At 41.8% G+C, this 17,980-nt stretch overlaps 1 protein-coding gene across 1 annotated transcript; it reads right to left on the reverse strand.

The window, feature by feature from the left end:
* Positions 1 to 1,219: 1,219 nt before the first annotated feature.
* Positions 1,220 to 11,829, reverse strand: LOC123749939 (cytokine-inducible SH2-containing protein). The gene is made up of 2 exons (XM_045732060.2): positions 11,387 to 11,829; positions 1,220 to 4,941 (listed from the first exon to the last, which is right to left on the reverse strand). The coding sequence occupies exon 2, from the start codon at positions 4,924 to 4,926 to the stop codon at positions 3,868 to 3,870; it is 1,059 nt and encodes a 352-aa protein (XP_045588016.2). The 5' UTR covers positions 4,927 to 4,941; positions 11,387 to 11,829; the 3' UTR covers positions 1,220 to 3,867.
* Between the last annotated feature and the right edge of the window lie 6,151 nt (positions 11,830 to 17,980).

Genomic DNA, 17,980 nt, shown 5'->3' on the forward strand with positions numbered 1-17,980 from the left:
GAAGAATAGGTGTCCAGACGGCCGTACAGCGTCCAGGTTGTTGTGTTGATTTAGGGGCGACAGCGTCCAGGTTGAAGCAAGAGTAATGTCATTGTTGTGGTCGCTTGTGGCAGGAAAGTCTCCCTGCCTCCGTATCCCCTCAAGAGGGGATACCAGGAATTAATTTCTTGTGTTTAAAACCCCGATATTTACTGTGTATAGCCTTCTATTTTTACTAATGGCTATTTAAATAATTTATTTCAGATTATCACAGTAGTAAGGAGTTATTCCAGCTGTCAGTCTGCTGTAATTTGACGAGACTGACAATTACTAATTCGACGCATTAATGTCTAACTTTCCATCTTAAAAGAGGATTAAGACATGTCTACAGTGCTACATAGTCTTTACAACTTCTTGTTTTCTTCAGATAATTACTTACATAAGACATATGTCTAGACGTAAGTTGATATTTCCAACAGTCCTGTATAAAGGGCAAATAATTGGCCAGTATCTTAGTGCGGGAAATTTTTCCACAAATCTTTAGGCTACAGTTAAGGATTGGCGCCTAGTTAATCCTTCATAAATTCAGTTCTTGAACCGATTATGTGCCTCTGCAACCCTTTCCACCACCGCCCACGGAATGGGTATGGGTTGCATAATAAAGAAAGAAATTGGTCAACCCTCCCCCGGCCTGGATACGAATCCAGACCAAAAGCGCTCGTTGGGAGAGTGCTTTACCACTACGCCACAGGGACTATATCTTAATAGAATATCCAATTAAAATACATATTGTTCTAAGTTTATTAACGGCTGCCAGCAACGGTGGTTTGTTCATTCGTGATTAAATAGACAAGAGGAAGTGCCAGAGTAAACTTTTTATTTTTAGGACTTTATTTTCAGCCAAAATTTCTTCATAGCAACATTTGTGGTGTTGCCATTTTTGTCGTTTTTTCCTATTTTTTTTTAGTTTTATTTAACATGTATTAACTCTTCCAATATTTACTGTATGTATTTTATTTAACATGTATTAACTCTTCCAATATTTACTGTATTGTTTATACCTTTCTCTCCTCTACGATTACATAATATAAACAGTTTTGTTGGTCAACACAAAACAGCGTCAGAAAAAAGTTTAAAAATATTATTACTTTATCGTAATTCCTGCCCGTTTTATTGACTGGTTAACCCACAGGTCAGAAATAAAAACACAATATAAAAGAGGATAAAAAGGAAACCATAATTTACGTCAAAATATATTTTATTCACAATAGACTTGTGGTAACGTAGATAAATACACATTATTTTCAGTCGCTGCCCTACACAGGCAGCGACATTACCATACCTTAAATAATGAGGTAACTAAGGTCTGTCATGTCTGCTAACGACATTACAAGTGACAATCAAATTAAATAGAAAGAACAAATTATATGACAAGTTTCATTTATAAAAATACTAGTCCTGAAAATAACTCTTTAAGAAAAGTTATTTATACAAATAAGTTATTTATATAAAATAACTTTTCCAAGAGTTTGTTGATACGCCGACAAAAGCAAGAAGATGGTATCAAAATTCCAACAATATAAATACCCAACGAGATTTTTTTTTTGTTTTGTTTGGTCTTGTTCTCGAGTTCTGTTCCATATATACGTTTCTAATAAAAATAATTTTTGCTTTTTCTTACAAAATTTGTAACCGTTATCACCCTGACATTACATGACTCACGCGAACCCGCGTTCTTATAAACTATAGTGGCCGTTACCCCTCGACACACACACTTGGGATGCACTTCTTGAAGCACTTGGCGTTACGAACACTTGAGTGAAAGCAGCTTTTGAACTTCTATTTTTTCCCGCCACTCAAAAAAAAGCAACTTTTGAGTTACTCTCGGAAAGTTTGTTAAAAAAAAAGAGATATGTATGTCAACCACATGGGTTTTGCTCATTGAGAGGGTATATAGGTAGCGGTGTGTAGTTCGAGTGAGAATTAAGTGACTTGAGAGGGTTTAAGTTTTTTGATGAAGTAGGATTTAACTGCGCGCGCATGACCTGCCTTCACTGGCAAGGCGCATCGCCAACCAAGAAGTGCAACCTTCGCATGTCGCTGGATAACACCGTGGATCACAGCTCAAATAATGACTGACTTACATATTTTTCTTTCTTGCCTAAATCATTTAATCTATGGTACACGAGTAGAGCAATTGTCAACTCCCTATGCTACGGCCGATACATGAGGAAGATATGCAGCAACGTAAATGTTGACAATAATAAGAGAAACTGGAAGCTCCTGTGACAGCGCGCGCGCCATCTATTGTTCTGCAGCGTAACTAAATACTAATAATACATTGTATCTTAAGTAGCTGTGGCATAGTTGACCTCCATATTGTTGTGCGTGAGAGCCTTAGGGGAGGGATTTATTCACTATGAGTGACTTGTGAAGATATATATATATATTTATATATAAATAATCATAAATAGACTGCTATTAAATGATACAAAAAGCATAAAAAGACATCATCAACTAGGCAGTGTGTGACCTGTATGTGTGGGTCCAACGTGTTTACAATCTTTTAGAAGATCATATAAGGCCTGAGCCCAGAGTTAACCTTCCAGTTCCCAGAACCTTCCACACGTACTATTATTTCTTCCTCAGCGTGGGCTAGTCATTCTGCCTTAGGCTTTTCTCCGCATAATTACCTTACCTTTCTCCCTCATGTCTTGAGAAGGAAGTTGGTGAATAGAATTATTCACTATTCACCTGGACAAACTACCTGTCTTCACATTACACTACCTTGGAATAGTTAGGACGGGCATCGGTAAGTCATAGATGGGTTCCCTTTGTTCCAACATTTCATTATAATATAGATAAATATTATTTAACGAAACATTATTATATTATATCGAAACGTCTTTAGAATACGTTGAGGAAGGAAGCCTACTAAGAGCAGCCGAGGTCGCCTCACTAGTATTGAAACCTTTTTCCTGGGAGATACATACACAACCCGGCCTCTCGAATACTACATCATATTTTGACGTATAAAATCCCTAAGGCCAAAAAAATTGATGTACTAAAGATCGTAGGGGCTTGCAAAATTGACGTGGTGTCCTGTTTTCTCTCCGTAGGTCCTCGGTTAGGTTAGGTTCGGGCAATTTAGTACATCATTTTTGTGACGTTGTAACACTCGAGAGAACAGGCTGGGTGATGTGGCAGCCTAGCCCACCATCCCTGCTTTCAGACACTCGAATTAGTATAACATTTGTGCCCCTTGACGCCCATACTTACTGTTGCACGCCACACATCAACATAAACTTACCCTCAAGTTATAACTTAACCATACTGTTAAGCTTGAAAAAGAAAATACGTCTCCTTTTCAACATAGGAAGCTTAACTGCTAATGCTCGAGACTTACGGCTGTATTGAGATCATAGAAATGCTTATTTTGCGTTTCATAGTAAACAATGTATTCTACGAGAGCTTTGAGAATCTTGGTGTTGAAAAGAATGTATGTGAAATGAGGAGGGAGAGAGGGAGGGAGGGGGGAATACTGGTCCTTCGATTAGCTACCATATTTATAAATGATCACAGACGCACAGTCGGTTTTTGGCACCCTAAATCAGGAGCTCCAGTTGAATTTGTGCTCAAGTCTTTTGACCACATCTTGACGGGTGAATTGCCCTGTCTGAAGACGACGTGGTCTGTTTAAGAACGACGTAACCCTCTCGAGGATGTAACCATCCTTAAGGTACGACTCTTCATAAGTCATCGCGTAGTGGGTATAGAGTATTAGACCTATGGTAGTGGAGGTAATAATCCACATCACCCACATTACTACCGGAGCAACAATAGCGCCCTTGATCACAGTTACGCATGTCCGTGGAAGGCGAGACTGGGTCAGCACGCGTGGGGATATCTCTTGAGGAAGCTCCTGAGGGCAGGAGGGAGTATGGCGTCGGAGGGCGTGCTGCAGCTGCTGGTGTTGAGGGCGAGGCGACACAGGTGCTGCAGGGAAGACACCGTTCTCCGCAGCGGCCGTCTGATGTCGATGGGGCTGAAGGTGTTACCCTCGTGGTCGACCCACACCTGAGTTGAAGTCACGCTGACATAGTGGTCCACTAGAGAAACGACGCCATCAAACTCCGGCGTGTGTTTCTGGCTATGACCAGTGCAATCCAGCCGGAATTTACCATAGGAATAGTGGATTCTGACGCTGGTGGGGCCGTTGCTAGTCTGGACACTGAGAGAGTAGAGGCACTGCGGACTTGCGGAATCCCGTAGCAAGAAAGTACCAACGGAAGTATCCTGCAACATGGCCGCCGCCTGTTGCCACGAGATAGCACCGTAGTACCAGCCGCTTTCCTCCAGGGCGTGTCGCGTCGCCGTCAGCACCCGGCTGTCGCACACACTATCGGGTTCTTTCGGGGCTGGCGGCGATGGGCTGTGTCTGTGGGGTGGAGGGGCGTCAGGCTGGGACCTGGTGTTAGGCGTGGCGGCTTGGGAGGTGGCAGCATTGAGGAAGGGGTTGAGAGAGGCCTGGTGATTGACCTTGGTGTCTGGGGAGACACTGCGTCCCGTCGTCTCCGTCTCCCCGGCGACTAATCCCCCGCCGGAAGTGTGTAGTGAACTCCGAGCTTCCGGTACTGCGCAGGGGAGCTTGGTACTGAGTGCGCAGGAACGCATAGTAGGGCAGGCGTGGGGACAGGTGAGGCAGCAGACGACGTGACAGGCGTCATGGGGTACCGGCAAGCAGGGGCGCATGGCCGCCATTCCGCCCATCTGGAACATGCGTCCGCACACGTAGGGCGGCTGCACGTGCCTGGGAGCGAGGTGCGTGGTGGTGACCCAGTGGGAGGAGGCGCTGCAGGGGGCCATGACGGGCGTGAGTTGATGCGTGGGTTGTGGGGCGGGCAGGGTTGGCGTCAGCCCGATGTGGCAGCCAGGACACACCAACATGTTGATCACCAACACCTGCAAAAATAAAACACGTTAGTATAAAACACGTACAAGTGTAAACATATACATGCACAAACGCCCTAAAATGTGTTGTGTGTGTGTGTGTGTGTGTGTGTGTGTGTGTGTGTGTGTGTGTGTGTGTGTGTGTGTGTGTGTGTGTGTGTGTGTGTGTGTAATTACCTAAGTGTAGTTACAGGATGAGAGCTACGCTCGTGGTGTCCCGTCTTCCCAGCACTCTTTGTCATATAACGCTTTGAAACTACTAACGGTCTTGGCTTCCACCACCTTCTCACCTATGTGTGTGTGTGTGTGTGTGTGTGTGTGTGTGTGTGTGTGTGTGTGTGTGTGTGTGTGTGTGTGTGTGTGTGTGTGTGTGTGTGTGTGTGTGTGTGTGAGCCCGAGCCCTTGCTCACAGCTTTCCGTTATGCGAAAAAAGTAATTCGGAGAAGCTAGCTAGCTTCATCGACAACTGATCCCTCACGCTACTGGCTCACCCCTGGCGGTACAGCACAACCCGTGTTACTGTACTGCACACCAACTCCATTCTATTGTGTTTATATGTATGTATTAACACGATGTACTGAACGAGGTGAGAATAGCTTGAGCTACCTCATCCCTTTGTGTGTATTTTACCTTAATAAACTTATTTCAATTTCAATTCCATTCTGTATTATACAGCCGTTATTTAACCATCGTACTAACCCAATATAATTAATGCACTATATACCATCATTATTAGTGTACTAGGCAATTCCAGTACGGTAGTGTACTAGGCTATCACAGTATTAAGCTGCATTAGGCTATCCCGGAATTAATACCCGCTGGTAAACTAGAGTAATATTGAAAGTGTGGTAATATCTTAGCTACCTAAGCTATCTTGCCCTTTATTTACGTATGCTAACCCAATATATCTTATGCTAGCCCCATTTTGGGGTGTTAATCTTATATACCAGCCACAATAGGACGTACATTTTCTGAGTCCTCATGAAATAGAATTAGTAGAATTCAAAACTTGCCAAATCCACTTCGCCTTCCTTCAAAATCTAACAAACTGCATAGACAAAATTACGCAACTACATAATCCTAGTGCATTCTAATCCACAGTTTCCATCGTAAAACATAGGCTACATAAGGGGGACAATTACTCCGAAATTCATTTCACAACTCCAAGAGGCATCTTTTCCTTCCAAAATCCATTTTCCACTCAAAATCTCCTTATAAAACAATTATTTTTTTTCCTCCCACAATGAACTCTCGTGTTCCTTATGTTGCAGCGACGAGGACCCTCCTAGCAGAAGTGACGGGGCCTGGTGAAGAGGGAGTGCCCGAAGAGTTCCCGGAACACTCTGGGAGGCGCCCTCAGGGCTGGGGGAGGGACGGAAGGAAGGGAAGGGAAGGGGGTGGAAAGGGAGAGTGGGGGGGTTGGGGGAAACCGATTTAAATCGTTGGTGGTTGGACCTTCAAATGATTGTTAGACCATCTTGCTCTCTCTCTCTCTCTCTCTCTCTCTCTCTCTCTCTCTCTCTCTCTCTCTCTTTTAAATAATCATAATTTAACTGTGGATTCCACTGTGACGTGTATATATATACAGGACTATATATATTCATATACAGGGAGAGGGTATACATAAAGCCACAATCGTGTGTATTTCGCACAAATACGTTTTCCCGGGACGGTTAATTTAGCCCTGTCTGGAAATGAATAAAAGGTTAGGTTACTGAACAACAACAGCTGGACGCCCACACATGATTCCTGGGAGCTCCTTGCAGCGTCCGTCTGGTGGCTTCACCCTTTACGTCATCCTCTTTCTAATAACACTCCATCCTTGTTCGATACGGATTTCCAACGTGTCTAGGATCATGTCTGCAAACTCTACCGGCTAGTTAAACAGTGTTTGTAGCTTGCTTAGCGAAACAAATTGGTTGGGGGTTTAATATTACTCACATGATGGGGTATGGAGTACACTACCACTCACAGAATGGCTATGGAGTGGACTACCACCCACAGAATGGCTATGGAATGCACTACCACTCACAGAATGGCTATGGAGTACACTACCACTCACAGAATGGCTATGGAGTACACTACCACTCACAGAATGGCTATGGAGTACTCTACCACTCACAGAATGGCTATGGAGTGGACTACCACTCACAGAATGGCTATGGAGTACACTACCACTCACAGAATGGCTATGGAGTACACTACCACTCACAGAATGGGTGTAGGGTACATAACAAAAGAAACTCACTCATAGGGTTACCTCCCCAACCCAGCCCACACTCCCCGCGTTCCATATTTAACGAATAACATCCCCGGTAGAAATCAATTGTGAGCAGCATGCCAGACGAGACGTTGTGAGCGCAGTTTCCACGTCCCCCAATATAGCCTATCACTCACGCCTCTTCCCCTTATGTTTTACTAAGAAATACCCTTAGAAAGTTTTTTCCCGGTAGAGGCCCCCATGTCCTCCAGCACAACCTGGTATCTTATCTTCCCATTCCTTAACTATTGTCGTTGATATTCGCGCCACCGACAGCTGAGGTGACAATACAAGTCTTGCGCTACAGGACTGGCACGAATCAAAGGTGGGTGTGTGTGTATATATATAGTTTTAGAGGAACAGTAATAGCAACATTTGTGTCGTACGGCCGCCACCAACGGTCGGCAGCATCGCATTCCGTGAATCAGCTGACGGAGTTGCCGGCGAGCGCCAGTTGCCACGTTGTCCCGCGCACTCCACTTTCACTGCTCACTGGTGACGTCGGCTCCAGCTCCTCTACTTCGATTTTCAGAGATATTTTAAATTGACTAAATACGCCTATAATTTTGTTATTATTAGCCGAATAAATAGCCTTGCCAGTCTAATGGAATTCTGTTTTATTAGCAGATCACTTAAAATCGAATCGTCATGTTTCAGGTATTCTTTGACAATACAAATCCTTTGATACAGAATCATATTTTTCTATTCTATTCGGCAAATTACAAATATCTGAAGGGCGCCGTGCATGGTAAATAGAGTATGAGATAACACTATACTTGCCGGTAATATATGAAAGAGGCTATACAATATACGCAAGATATGTGCATTCTAGGCACGTCAACAGGTGGGCGTGATATATAGCCTAGGCTTGGCCCAGGAGAGGGGGGAGGCCCTAGCAGCTAGGACACCCCTTAAACCCCAGCCCCTAGGGCACCCCTTAAACAGAGGGCCAATATATGTAGAGCTTGGCAAGGTACTCAACGTGGGCGTGCCTAGCGCCGTGGTAGCCATTGCTGCTGCTATTTCTAGCAGTGTCAACAGGGCGCAGGAACATTCTTGTTAATATGTGCATATATTAGTGTATATTTTGCGTCCTATATCGCCGTTAAGGAAGTTGAGTTTATATATATATATATATATATATATATATATATATATATATATATATATATATATATATATATATATATATATATATATATATATATATATATATATAGCCCCTGCGTATTTTGCTAGGTGATTCTTGGAAGGTGAGTGAGCTCTGTCTTTAATGATTACTTAAGACAACGCCGTTTCTTTCTTCACGTGGTAATTGGTCGTGCTGACCCCTATTGCCACGGTCTTACGCCCGTCTCAAACCCCCCATTTCCACACACACACACACACACACACAGTAGTTTCAAAGCGTTATATGACAAAGAGTGCTGGGAAGACGGGACACCACGAGCGTAGCTCTCATCCTCTCATCCTATAACTACACTTAGGTAATTACACACACACACACACAAACCCGTTTTAAAAAGTGGAGGTAAGACCAACTAATCAAATAATCAGACGGAAATACAAAAAAAGGTGGGGGATTAACCCCCCTCTCTCAGAACCCCCTCCTCCTTCCTCCCCCCTCCTCTGAGCTGAGATCGCCCAGTATTTGAACGCCGTGGCGCCGGGAGAAATTCCTGGAAATGCGAAACAGGTCGGCTGTGCTTCCAAACAGCTAAACTCATCAACATTCTACACCAGCATGTGGAGCCACCAGGTTGTCAAACCTTCGCCCCCCACGCTCACCATCCCTGTCTTCTCTACGTGTTCGTATTATTTTAATACATTGCAATCCTACACTTCAAAATCCGGGAATGAATTAAAAGAACGCAAGCTTGAAATTCTGGGTTGTAAAATCACGATCTGGGACGCCTAGTGAACTGAGGAAACCTTATACTGTATTTGGCTGACCCGACTGTCAATACACGACACAGATAATTTTTGTAATCATTTCGTCGACATCAAAAAATGGAATATCATACTAAAGCCCGTGAAATGGCAAATGAATGGGTATCCATATGTGATTACATCGCAACCGCCAATCGTACGCTTTGTCATGAAAACTGTACGAAGCGCTGAGACTAAATTACTACACTCTCCGCCGGCGGATTCCATGAATGAGATTACACAAAAAAATCCGACTGGAAGTTGCCAGATATCACCTGCTACACACAGCTTGTCAATGGGACCACAACCCCATTTGATATTCATGAACAATCTTTAGTCCCAGGTTGAACAAGAAACGCTAAATGGCTACAGAATGCTATAACTATATGTGAATGGGTTGTTAATAGCGTAATGACGTCAGTCTTAGGACCGCATACGTCATCGCTGTGATTCCCAGGCAAATTATGTGGTCACCATATTTAGCAATTCTAGCTTTATATTCAAGTTTTAATGTTTGGTTACATCGACTTCCTTGTTGAAAATCTATTATTTGTATAGCCTGGCCAGGTGCGAGTTCGTATGTACTGTTGTTCACGCTGGAAACATTAAATGTTAGTTTTTAACACGAAATACAGGTTTAATTTATTTGATTTAGATGTTAATTGCCTATTATTTAACTGGAATTTAAGTCTTTATCAGTTACCAAAAAAACTAAGTTATTCTTTAATACGGCATCGTATTCACAAAGCAATTATGGGATTCCGGGAAAGCATGCTATCAATCACCGCTAATACACTTTGCTGCTCTTCTACCTCTCCGCCTTCTGTTCCATCTCCTGCTACCCCTCTTCCCCCATCATTACCCTCTCCACCACTCCAATCATCATCATCTTCCCTCTCCCTCTTCCGTCTAACGCCACCAACCACCCATTGTTTTTCCCCAGCGTCAACAGGATGTCGGCTAGCGTCTCTTTGTCTCTCTCTCTCTCTCTCTCTCTCTCTCTCTCTCTCTCTCTCTCTCTCTCTCTCTCTCTCTCTCTCTCTCTCTCTCTCTTTCTCTCTCTCTCTCTCGCTCTCTTTCTCTCTTTCTCTCTCTCTCTCGCTCTTTCTCTCTCTCTCTCTCTCTCTCTCTCTCTCTCTCTCTCTCTCTCTCTCTCTCTCTCTGTCTCTTTCTCTCTCTCTGTCTTTCTCTCTCTCTCTCTCTCTCTCTTTCTCTCTTTCCGGGAACAAGGAAACTTAAAGACTGAATCAAGAAGCTGATAAAGGCCATCAGTTACTTGTCAAAGAAAGCAAAAGGCATATATTAACTATCACACGCCATAGAAGGGAAGGAATATGGTGGCAGAAATACGAGTGAACAAAAATGAATAATTATTCAAATATTGTACCATTCTGATGCATATGTTATGTTGTTTGTCTTCAGTGTTGATTGACAGTGAAAGGACGGGTAGGAGGGATACTGTCTGTCTACTGGTGATCATTATCTGAGACTTTATAGTTACTTAGAAGTAAATATATGTGTGTATTTTAAATATACTTTTTGGTTTAGGATATATTGACATGTTAAATGATTCGAGCTGAAAATATTGCCCACAATTTCTATACAAAAAAATTGTACTTGGTTAGTTGTATAAATAGCAAGTGAAGTTAGAGAGTTGTATAATTTTAATTCAAGAAGGTGGTGCTAATAGATCATAGATGTTATCTAAACTAATATATATATATATATATATATATATATATATATATATATATATATATATATATGTCGTACCTAGTAGCCAGAACTCACTTCTCAGCCTACTATTCAAGGCCCGATTTGCCTAATAAGCCAAGTTTTCCTGAATTAATATATTTACTATAATTTTTTTCTTATGAAATGATAAAGCAACCCTTTTCTCTATGTATGAGGTCAATTTTTTTTTATTGGAGTTAAAATTAACGTAGATATATGACCGAACCTAACCAACCCTACCTAACCTAACCTAACCTATATTTATAGGTAAGGTTAGGTTAGGTAGCCAAAAAAAGCTAGGTTAGGTTAGGTTAGGTAGGTTAGGTAGACGAAAAAACATTAATTAATGAAAACTTGGCTTATTAGGCAAATCGGGCCTTGAATAGTAGGCTGAGAAGTGCGTTCTGGCTATTAGGTACGACATATATATATATATATATATATATATATATATATATATATATATATATATATTTCACATTTGCACTAAAATGTAAGCAATGCTCACACATTTGTATATTTAAACATACTAACCTTGATTGTAGTATTAAATTCCAGAGATGAATACTTTCTTGATAGTTTAAGGGTTTCTTGGGGCACCTAGGCACTTATTAATTCTAGTCTCTATGTCAAGTTTCAAGTATATTTTGATTTGTTGCACATAGTAATGTTTCACTATTGTAGTAGGAAGCACTTGCGGTGTAAATATCCGTTTTCAGTCACAATAAAAGCTTTTTAAAGCACTCCGTGTTATTGTATTATTTTCTTACACGACGAATTCCAACTCACTTGCGGAACTTCTTGACCCGGACTCGTTCAGACGACACAATACAGGCGAACAATCCATTCCTGGGTAGCGTGCCTTAGGCGAGACTGGGAGCGAGGTGCTGGTGCTCGTCCCGACGGCTGAGGCTTGACTGGCGGCTGAGCCGTCCGTGCCAGCCACGAGCGCCCCGCACCGACCTCTCTCTCCGACTGAACCAATTCTCGGTAATATCGCTACACATCCCCGCCAAGCTGACTCGCTTCGTATCGCTTACACCACACTGCTTTCTGGTTAAGCCTCGGCCCACTCGCTTCGCTGTGATTCGTGGCGATAGCGGCCCACCAGTTCCAAACACGTGCTTGTTCTTGATGTGGTGGACGTGTAAGGAGATGCTGATAAGGGTAGGAAGCTACGATAGCTGGGATTCCTTACGTGAATGTGGTGGTGGGCGTTCCCAGAAGCCTTATCCGTCCAGACCAACACTCTTGATGATGTGTATTGAAGCTTTCCTAGGAGTGGCGACAATTTCAAGGGGATCGACGAGGGTAAGTTAGCTCCTTCCGGGAAGGTTGCCAAAAGAATAAGGTGTTTGTTGACCTCATTATAACTCTCTAAGATCAGTTCAGGGGAGTTAAGCTGACTCCTTGAAAATGTGGGGATAAATAGGCTATGCATATTTGATGAACTTTCACCGGTTTGTCAGCAGCGAACCTGACCAGAGAAACTTTCTTACCCAGAGAAAGATATATATATATATATATATATATATATATATATAAACACTCCCCTCTACGAGAGAAGCTCAAACAATACATAATCAAACTAATGACTTAGATCAGTTTGGAAATTCCTAAAGACGCAGATACTTTGTGTACGGTATTCTGAAGTAAATGTTTAGGAAGCCAGAGGCGCTGTGGGCAGTAGTGAAACGGAGACGAGGTGCTGGTAGGGACCAGGTTGGGACTCCAGGACTTGTAGTAGGGACCAGGTTGGGGACTCCAGGACTTGTAGTAGGGACCAGGTTGGGACTCCAGGACTTGAAGTAGGGACCAGGTTGGGGACTCCAGGACTTGTAGTAGGGACCAGGTTGGGACTCCAGGACTTGTAGTAGGGACCAGGTTGGGACTCCAGGACTTGTAGTAGGGACCAGGTTGGGGACTCCAGGACTTGTAGTAGGGACCAGTTTGGGACTCCAGGACTTGTAGTAGGGACCAGGTTGGGGACTCCAAAGCCACGCTATGAAACAAAGCATCACAAGAAAGATGTATACAGCCGGTCTTGAGGGTAAGTGCACACCACAAAGACAGCCTAGCACTCAGAATGTCACGGAAAATAATATGATTTCTTTAGAAGCCTCTGAAAATGAAATCTGACATATATATTGGAATATAACACACACAGCATGCTTATGGATGCCATTATGATGCAACTTCACAAAATGATATTATCTATTGGGGCACAACCTACGATAAATTGTTGTAAATGTTTTCAAGAGGTGAAAAGGCTAGGATACATAATTAAATAATTAAATGTGTGCATTTGTCTAATGTTTTACACTCGGTGTTTAAACATTATGATTTGTTTATGATAATTCAAACTTGCCACAACTCTTAGAAATGTATTTACAACTGGATAAGAAATGTACCTTTGCTTACCTACATTATTTTTGTTTTCAAATATAAGTTTGTCCAATTTTGAATTATTGTTAGGAGTTCCACCTTGAGTTTCTACATCAATTTTTTTTTCCTCACAGAAAAACGTGATTAATCACGTGATTAATTAATAGTAAAGGTCTTTACTAATCATGTAATTAGTAAATCTGACTACAGTAGTAAAAGTATTTACCAGTCACGTAATTAATAAATATGACTATGGTAGTAAATGTCGTTACTAGTCACGTGATTAATAAACCAGATTACAGTAGTAAAAGGTCTTGATTAATCACGCGATTAATAAATCTGACTACAGTTGAAAAATCTTCAGTCACGTGACACGTAGTCTATAGTACCGTAATTAACACTTGTATTCAGTTAATTCTGATGATTTAAACTTGATTTTTAAGGGAGGGTTGAGCTATACCTATTGGGCCCTGATTCTTAACCTTTGACTAACCTGTGTGTTAAGAGAGAAAAAACTTGCTTTCCGAAACAAATCAAGTGAGATTGTATCCTCCTCCGGTATGATTGTGTCTCACTTGGTATATACCCAACAAGCCAGCTTACACTGGTATGATCCACAATCCCTCCCCCCCCTCTCTCTCCCTCCTTTAAGTGGAAATCTAAGAGAAGCGTTCTGGCATTCTGGGTTCATTACTCCGCCACGTTCTTCCCGAGAAGCCAGTTCTTCCCGAGCGTGGGTTTATGTTAGAATTGTTTGTAAACATTGTTTTACCATTTTTTGTGTATGGTGCACAGGGTTAGGTGATGAAAGTGTGTGTGTGTGTGTGTGTGTGTGTGTGTGTGTGTGTGTGTGTGTGTGTGTGTGTGTGTGTGTGTGTGTGTGTATGTGTGTGTGTGTGTGTGTGTGTGTGTGTGTGTGTGTGTGTGTGTGTGTGTGTGTGTACTCACCTTTTTGTGCCTGCAGGATCGAGCATTGACTCTTGGATCCCGCCTTTCTAGCCATCGGTGTGTGTGTGTGTGTGTGTGTGTTTGTGTGTGTGTGTGTGTGTGTGTGTGTACTCACCTATTTGTGCCTGCAGGATCGAGCATTGACTCTTGGATCCCGCCTTTCTAGCCATCGGTTGTTTACAGCAATGACTCCTGTCCCATTTCCCTATCATATCTAGTTTTTAACAATTATGAATAGTATTTGCTTCCACAACCTGCTCCTTAAGTGCATTCCATTTTTCCACTACTCTCACGCTAAAAGAAAACATCCTAACATCTCTGTGACTCATCTGAGTTTCCAGCTTCCACCCATGTCCCCTCGTTCTGTTACTATTCCGTGTGCACTTTCCAAAGATTATTCTCATGGCCCAAGAAAGTCTATTACTGAATTAATGATATGATTGAACATACAGAGCATTGGGAATAGACTTTCTCGCCCCATGCTGTTACTCTCTGGGTCCTTCCTGTTAGGCAGTTCCTTACCCATGCTAGGGCCTTTCTGCTTACTCCTGCCTGCCTCTCAAGTTTGAATAGCAGTATCCTGTGCGGTACTGTATCAAAGGATTTTCTCTTACAATAGGGATAGGATTACAATAATTATCCAACCCTGGTTACCCAAAAATGAGCAATATAGTCGTTTTATCAAGCGATATGAAGGTATTCTGAGATCTCACAAATCACCTGTATATCAGAATTCAACGAAACTTGTGAGATAACACGATTGATTGCACTGTGATAACACATGGTGGTGTGATAACACATGGTAGTGTGATATGGTAATAGCCAGACTCAGGCTTTTGATATCTATGGAAGGTAACGATAGGACACAAACCTCCCAACTCAGGACATTAATTGTAAATTCTGCGAAAAAGAGTGAGGCTACGATTTTCAACGATATATTGGTTATCAAGTGACATGATATGGAATGAGGCTTTGTAAACATCTCGTTCATTCGTGAATACTAGAAGATACCCTCATAGTTGCAGGCGATGAGTCACAATAACGTGGCTGAAGTATGTTGACCAGACCACACACTAGAAATTGAAGGGACGACGACGTTTCGGTCCGTCCTGGACTTGAGAATCGACTTGAGAATGGTCCAGGACGGACCGAAACGTCGTCGTCCCTTCAATTTCTAGTGTGTGGTCTGGTCAACACCCTCATAGTTCATTCGAAGTTAACTAGTGCAGGATATCTAGATTCACATCCCATGTGAGTCGCCAAATTATAACATAGTTAAAAAACAATGCGTTTAGCGAAGAATGATCAAGTTAGTCCCGTAAATTTAAAACCTTTCAAAAAAGGTTTCAAATATGAAAAGTGAGATTCTGTTGTTGCTGTTGTTTCAGATTTAGCTACTCAGAACGAAGTGTCCATGTAGCACGGGCTATGGTGATCCCGTAGAAGTGAGATTCGACATGTTTAGTTTATAGAAAGGCGAATAGTTACTTGTGAGATGAATGATATGTATAAGTGGATGAATGGGTATACCAATGGAGATATAAAGAATATATATAAGAACGCCTATTGGCCCCCCTACGAGGCAGCTATTTATATCCAGCCTGACTCATTCATATATGACAATCGAGGGGTCCCTCGATTGTTTCAAACGTGGGTTGGACATGTATATGAGTGACAGTGTCTGACCACGGAGGAAGAATTGAAACAGGAATTTCCTTAAGTACTTTCGTATATTAATACATCTTCAGAAGGAATGAAGATGTATCTTTTCATCATGTGTTAATTTTCGTGATTTACACATATGTATATGAGTGGGATTGGGTGGTTATAAATAGGAGCTGCCTCGTATGGGGCAATAGGCCTTCTGCAGTTACCTTTATTCTTATGTTCTAATGTGACAATTCTAGCCGCTATCAACTGCTTCAACTATGCTGGAATAGAATACGAACAAATACGTCAAACATGAACAAGTCTTTAGTAAATCCATGTTGTGACTTTTTGTTTTAAATCTGTGTTTCTCAGGATGCAGACGAATGGCTTTTGCAGTTATCGGAATCCAGCCTATTTTCCCACAAAAGTCGTTAAGCTAATTAACCGATACTCCAATACCAGTGATCTATCTCCCATTATTACACGGTACCACGTTAGCAACCCTCCATGATACCGGTACTTTAGTCGACTCCAATGATTTACTTTAACCGACAGCCCCGCTCCTGTGCCAGGTAAGTCCGCTACGGGCTCACCATAGCCCGTGCTACTTGCCCCGCTCCTGTGCCAGGTAAGTCCCCTACGGGCTCACCATAGCCCGTGCTACTTGCCCCGCTCCTGTGCCAGGTAAGTCCCCTACGGGCTCACCATAGCCCGTGCTACTTGCCCCGCTCCTGTGCCAGGTAAGTCCACTACGGGCTCGCCATAGCCCGTGCTACTTGCCCCGCTCCTGTTAAATAAATCCCAAATGGATAATCCCGGGTTCGATCCCCCCAAGCGAGGGGGACATATGGGTTGAGACACTTTTCGTGTCACCTCATGCCCCTATTCATCTAGCAGGTATCCCTGAGTTAGTCAACTGTAATGGGTTGCATCTTGGGATGTAGATTGATGACCTTGATTGATTGATGACCAAAGTTGATGACCTTGTAAGGAGACTAGATCCTAGTCATCGGCGTAGGTCCTACTAGGTCCTATACTACCTAGTAGGACCTCGATAAACCTATACACAGGCTTCCTGTCCCGACAACGAGAATTTTATCAAAATAAAAATGTAGACAGTAGTTAAAAATTAACAATTTAAACAAAAAAGTTATTAAAGTAATAATTTAAACACAAAATAATTAAGAAAGTAATAATTTATACACAAAATAATTAAGAAAGTAATAATTTATACACAAAATAATTAAGAAAGTAATAATTTAAACACAAAATAATTAAGAAAGTAATAATTTAAACACAAAATAATTAAGAAAGTAATAATTTATACACAAAATAATTAAGAAAGTAATAATTTAAACACAAAATAATTAAGAAAGTAATAATTTATACACAAAATAGTTAAGTAATAATTTATATACAAAATAGTTAAGAAAGTAATAATTTATACACAAAATAGTTAAGAAAGTAATAATTTAAACACAAAATAGTTAAGAAAGTAATAATTTATACACAAAATAGTTAAGAAAGTAATAATTTATACACAAAATAGTTAAGAAAGTAATAATTTAAACAAAATAATTCAGTAATAATTTACATAAAATTATAAAAAATAAAATAAACTCCTTCTAAGATGAAGTCATTGTGGCACAGCTGAGAGCTGGTAGGGATCTTGAAGACGTCTAATTACGCTTTCCAAGAAGGCGTTCTTATAAGAGAAGAGCTCACGTGATTAACTCGGATTTCTGGAAAAACGGCGCTGAGTACACGAGTAGAGGTGGCGACCTTTTGCCATTAAATAGGATACATAGAGAGAGAGAGAGATTTAGCAACAGGATAAGTTACAGCCCCGTTCCTGTGCCAGGTAAGTCCACTACGGGCTCACCATAGCCCGTGCTACTTGGAATTTTTGTTCCCAGTAGCTGAATCTATAACAATAACAACAGGAGGGACACATATACACACGTATCTCTATATGTGTCTTTACTCACCTAGTTGTGCTTGCGTGGGTTGAGCTCTGGCTCTTTGGTCCCGCCTCTCAACTATCAATCAACTGGTGTACAGGTTCCTGAGCCTACTGGGCCAGCTGCCTCGTATGGGCCAATAGGCCTTCTGCAGTTACCTTTGTTCTATCATATCTACATTTGG

Source organism: Procambarus clarkii, chromosome 59, assembly GCF_040958095.1.
Source record: "Procambarus clarkii isolate CNS0578487 chromosome 59, FALCON_Pclarkii_2.0, whole genome shotgun sequence".
Taxonomy (NCBI): Eukaryota; Metazoa; Arthropoda; class Malacostraca; order Decapoda; family Cambaridae; genus Procambarus; species Procambarus clarkii.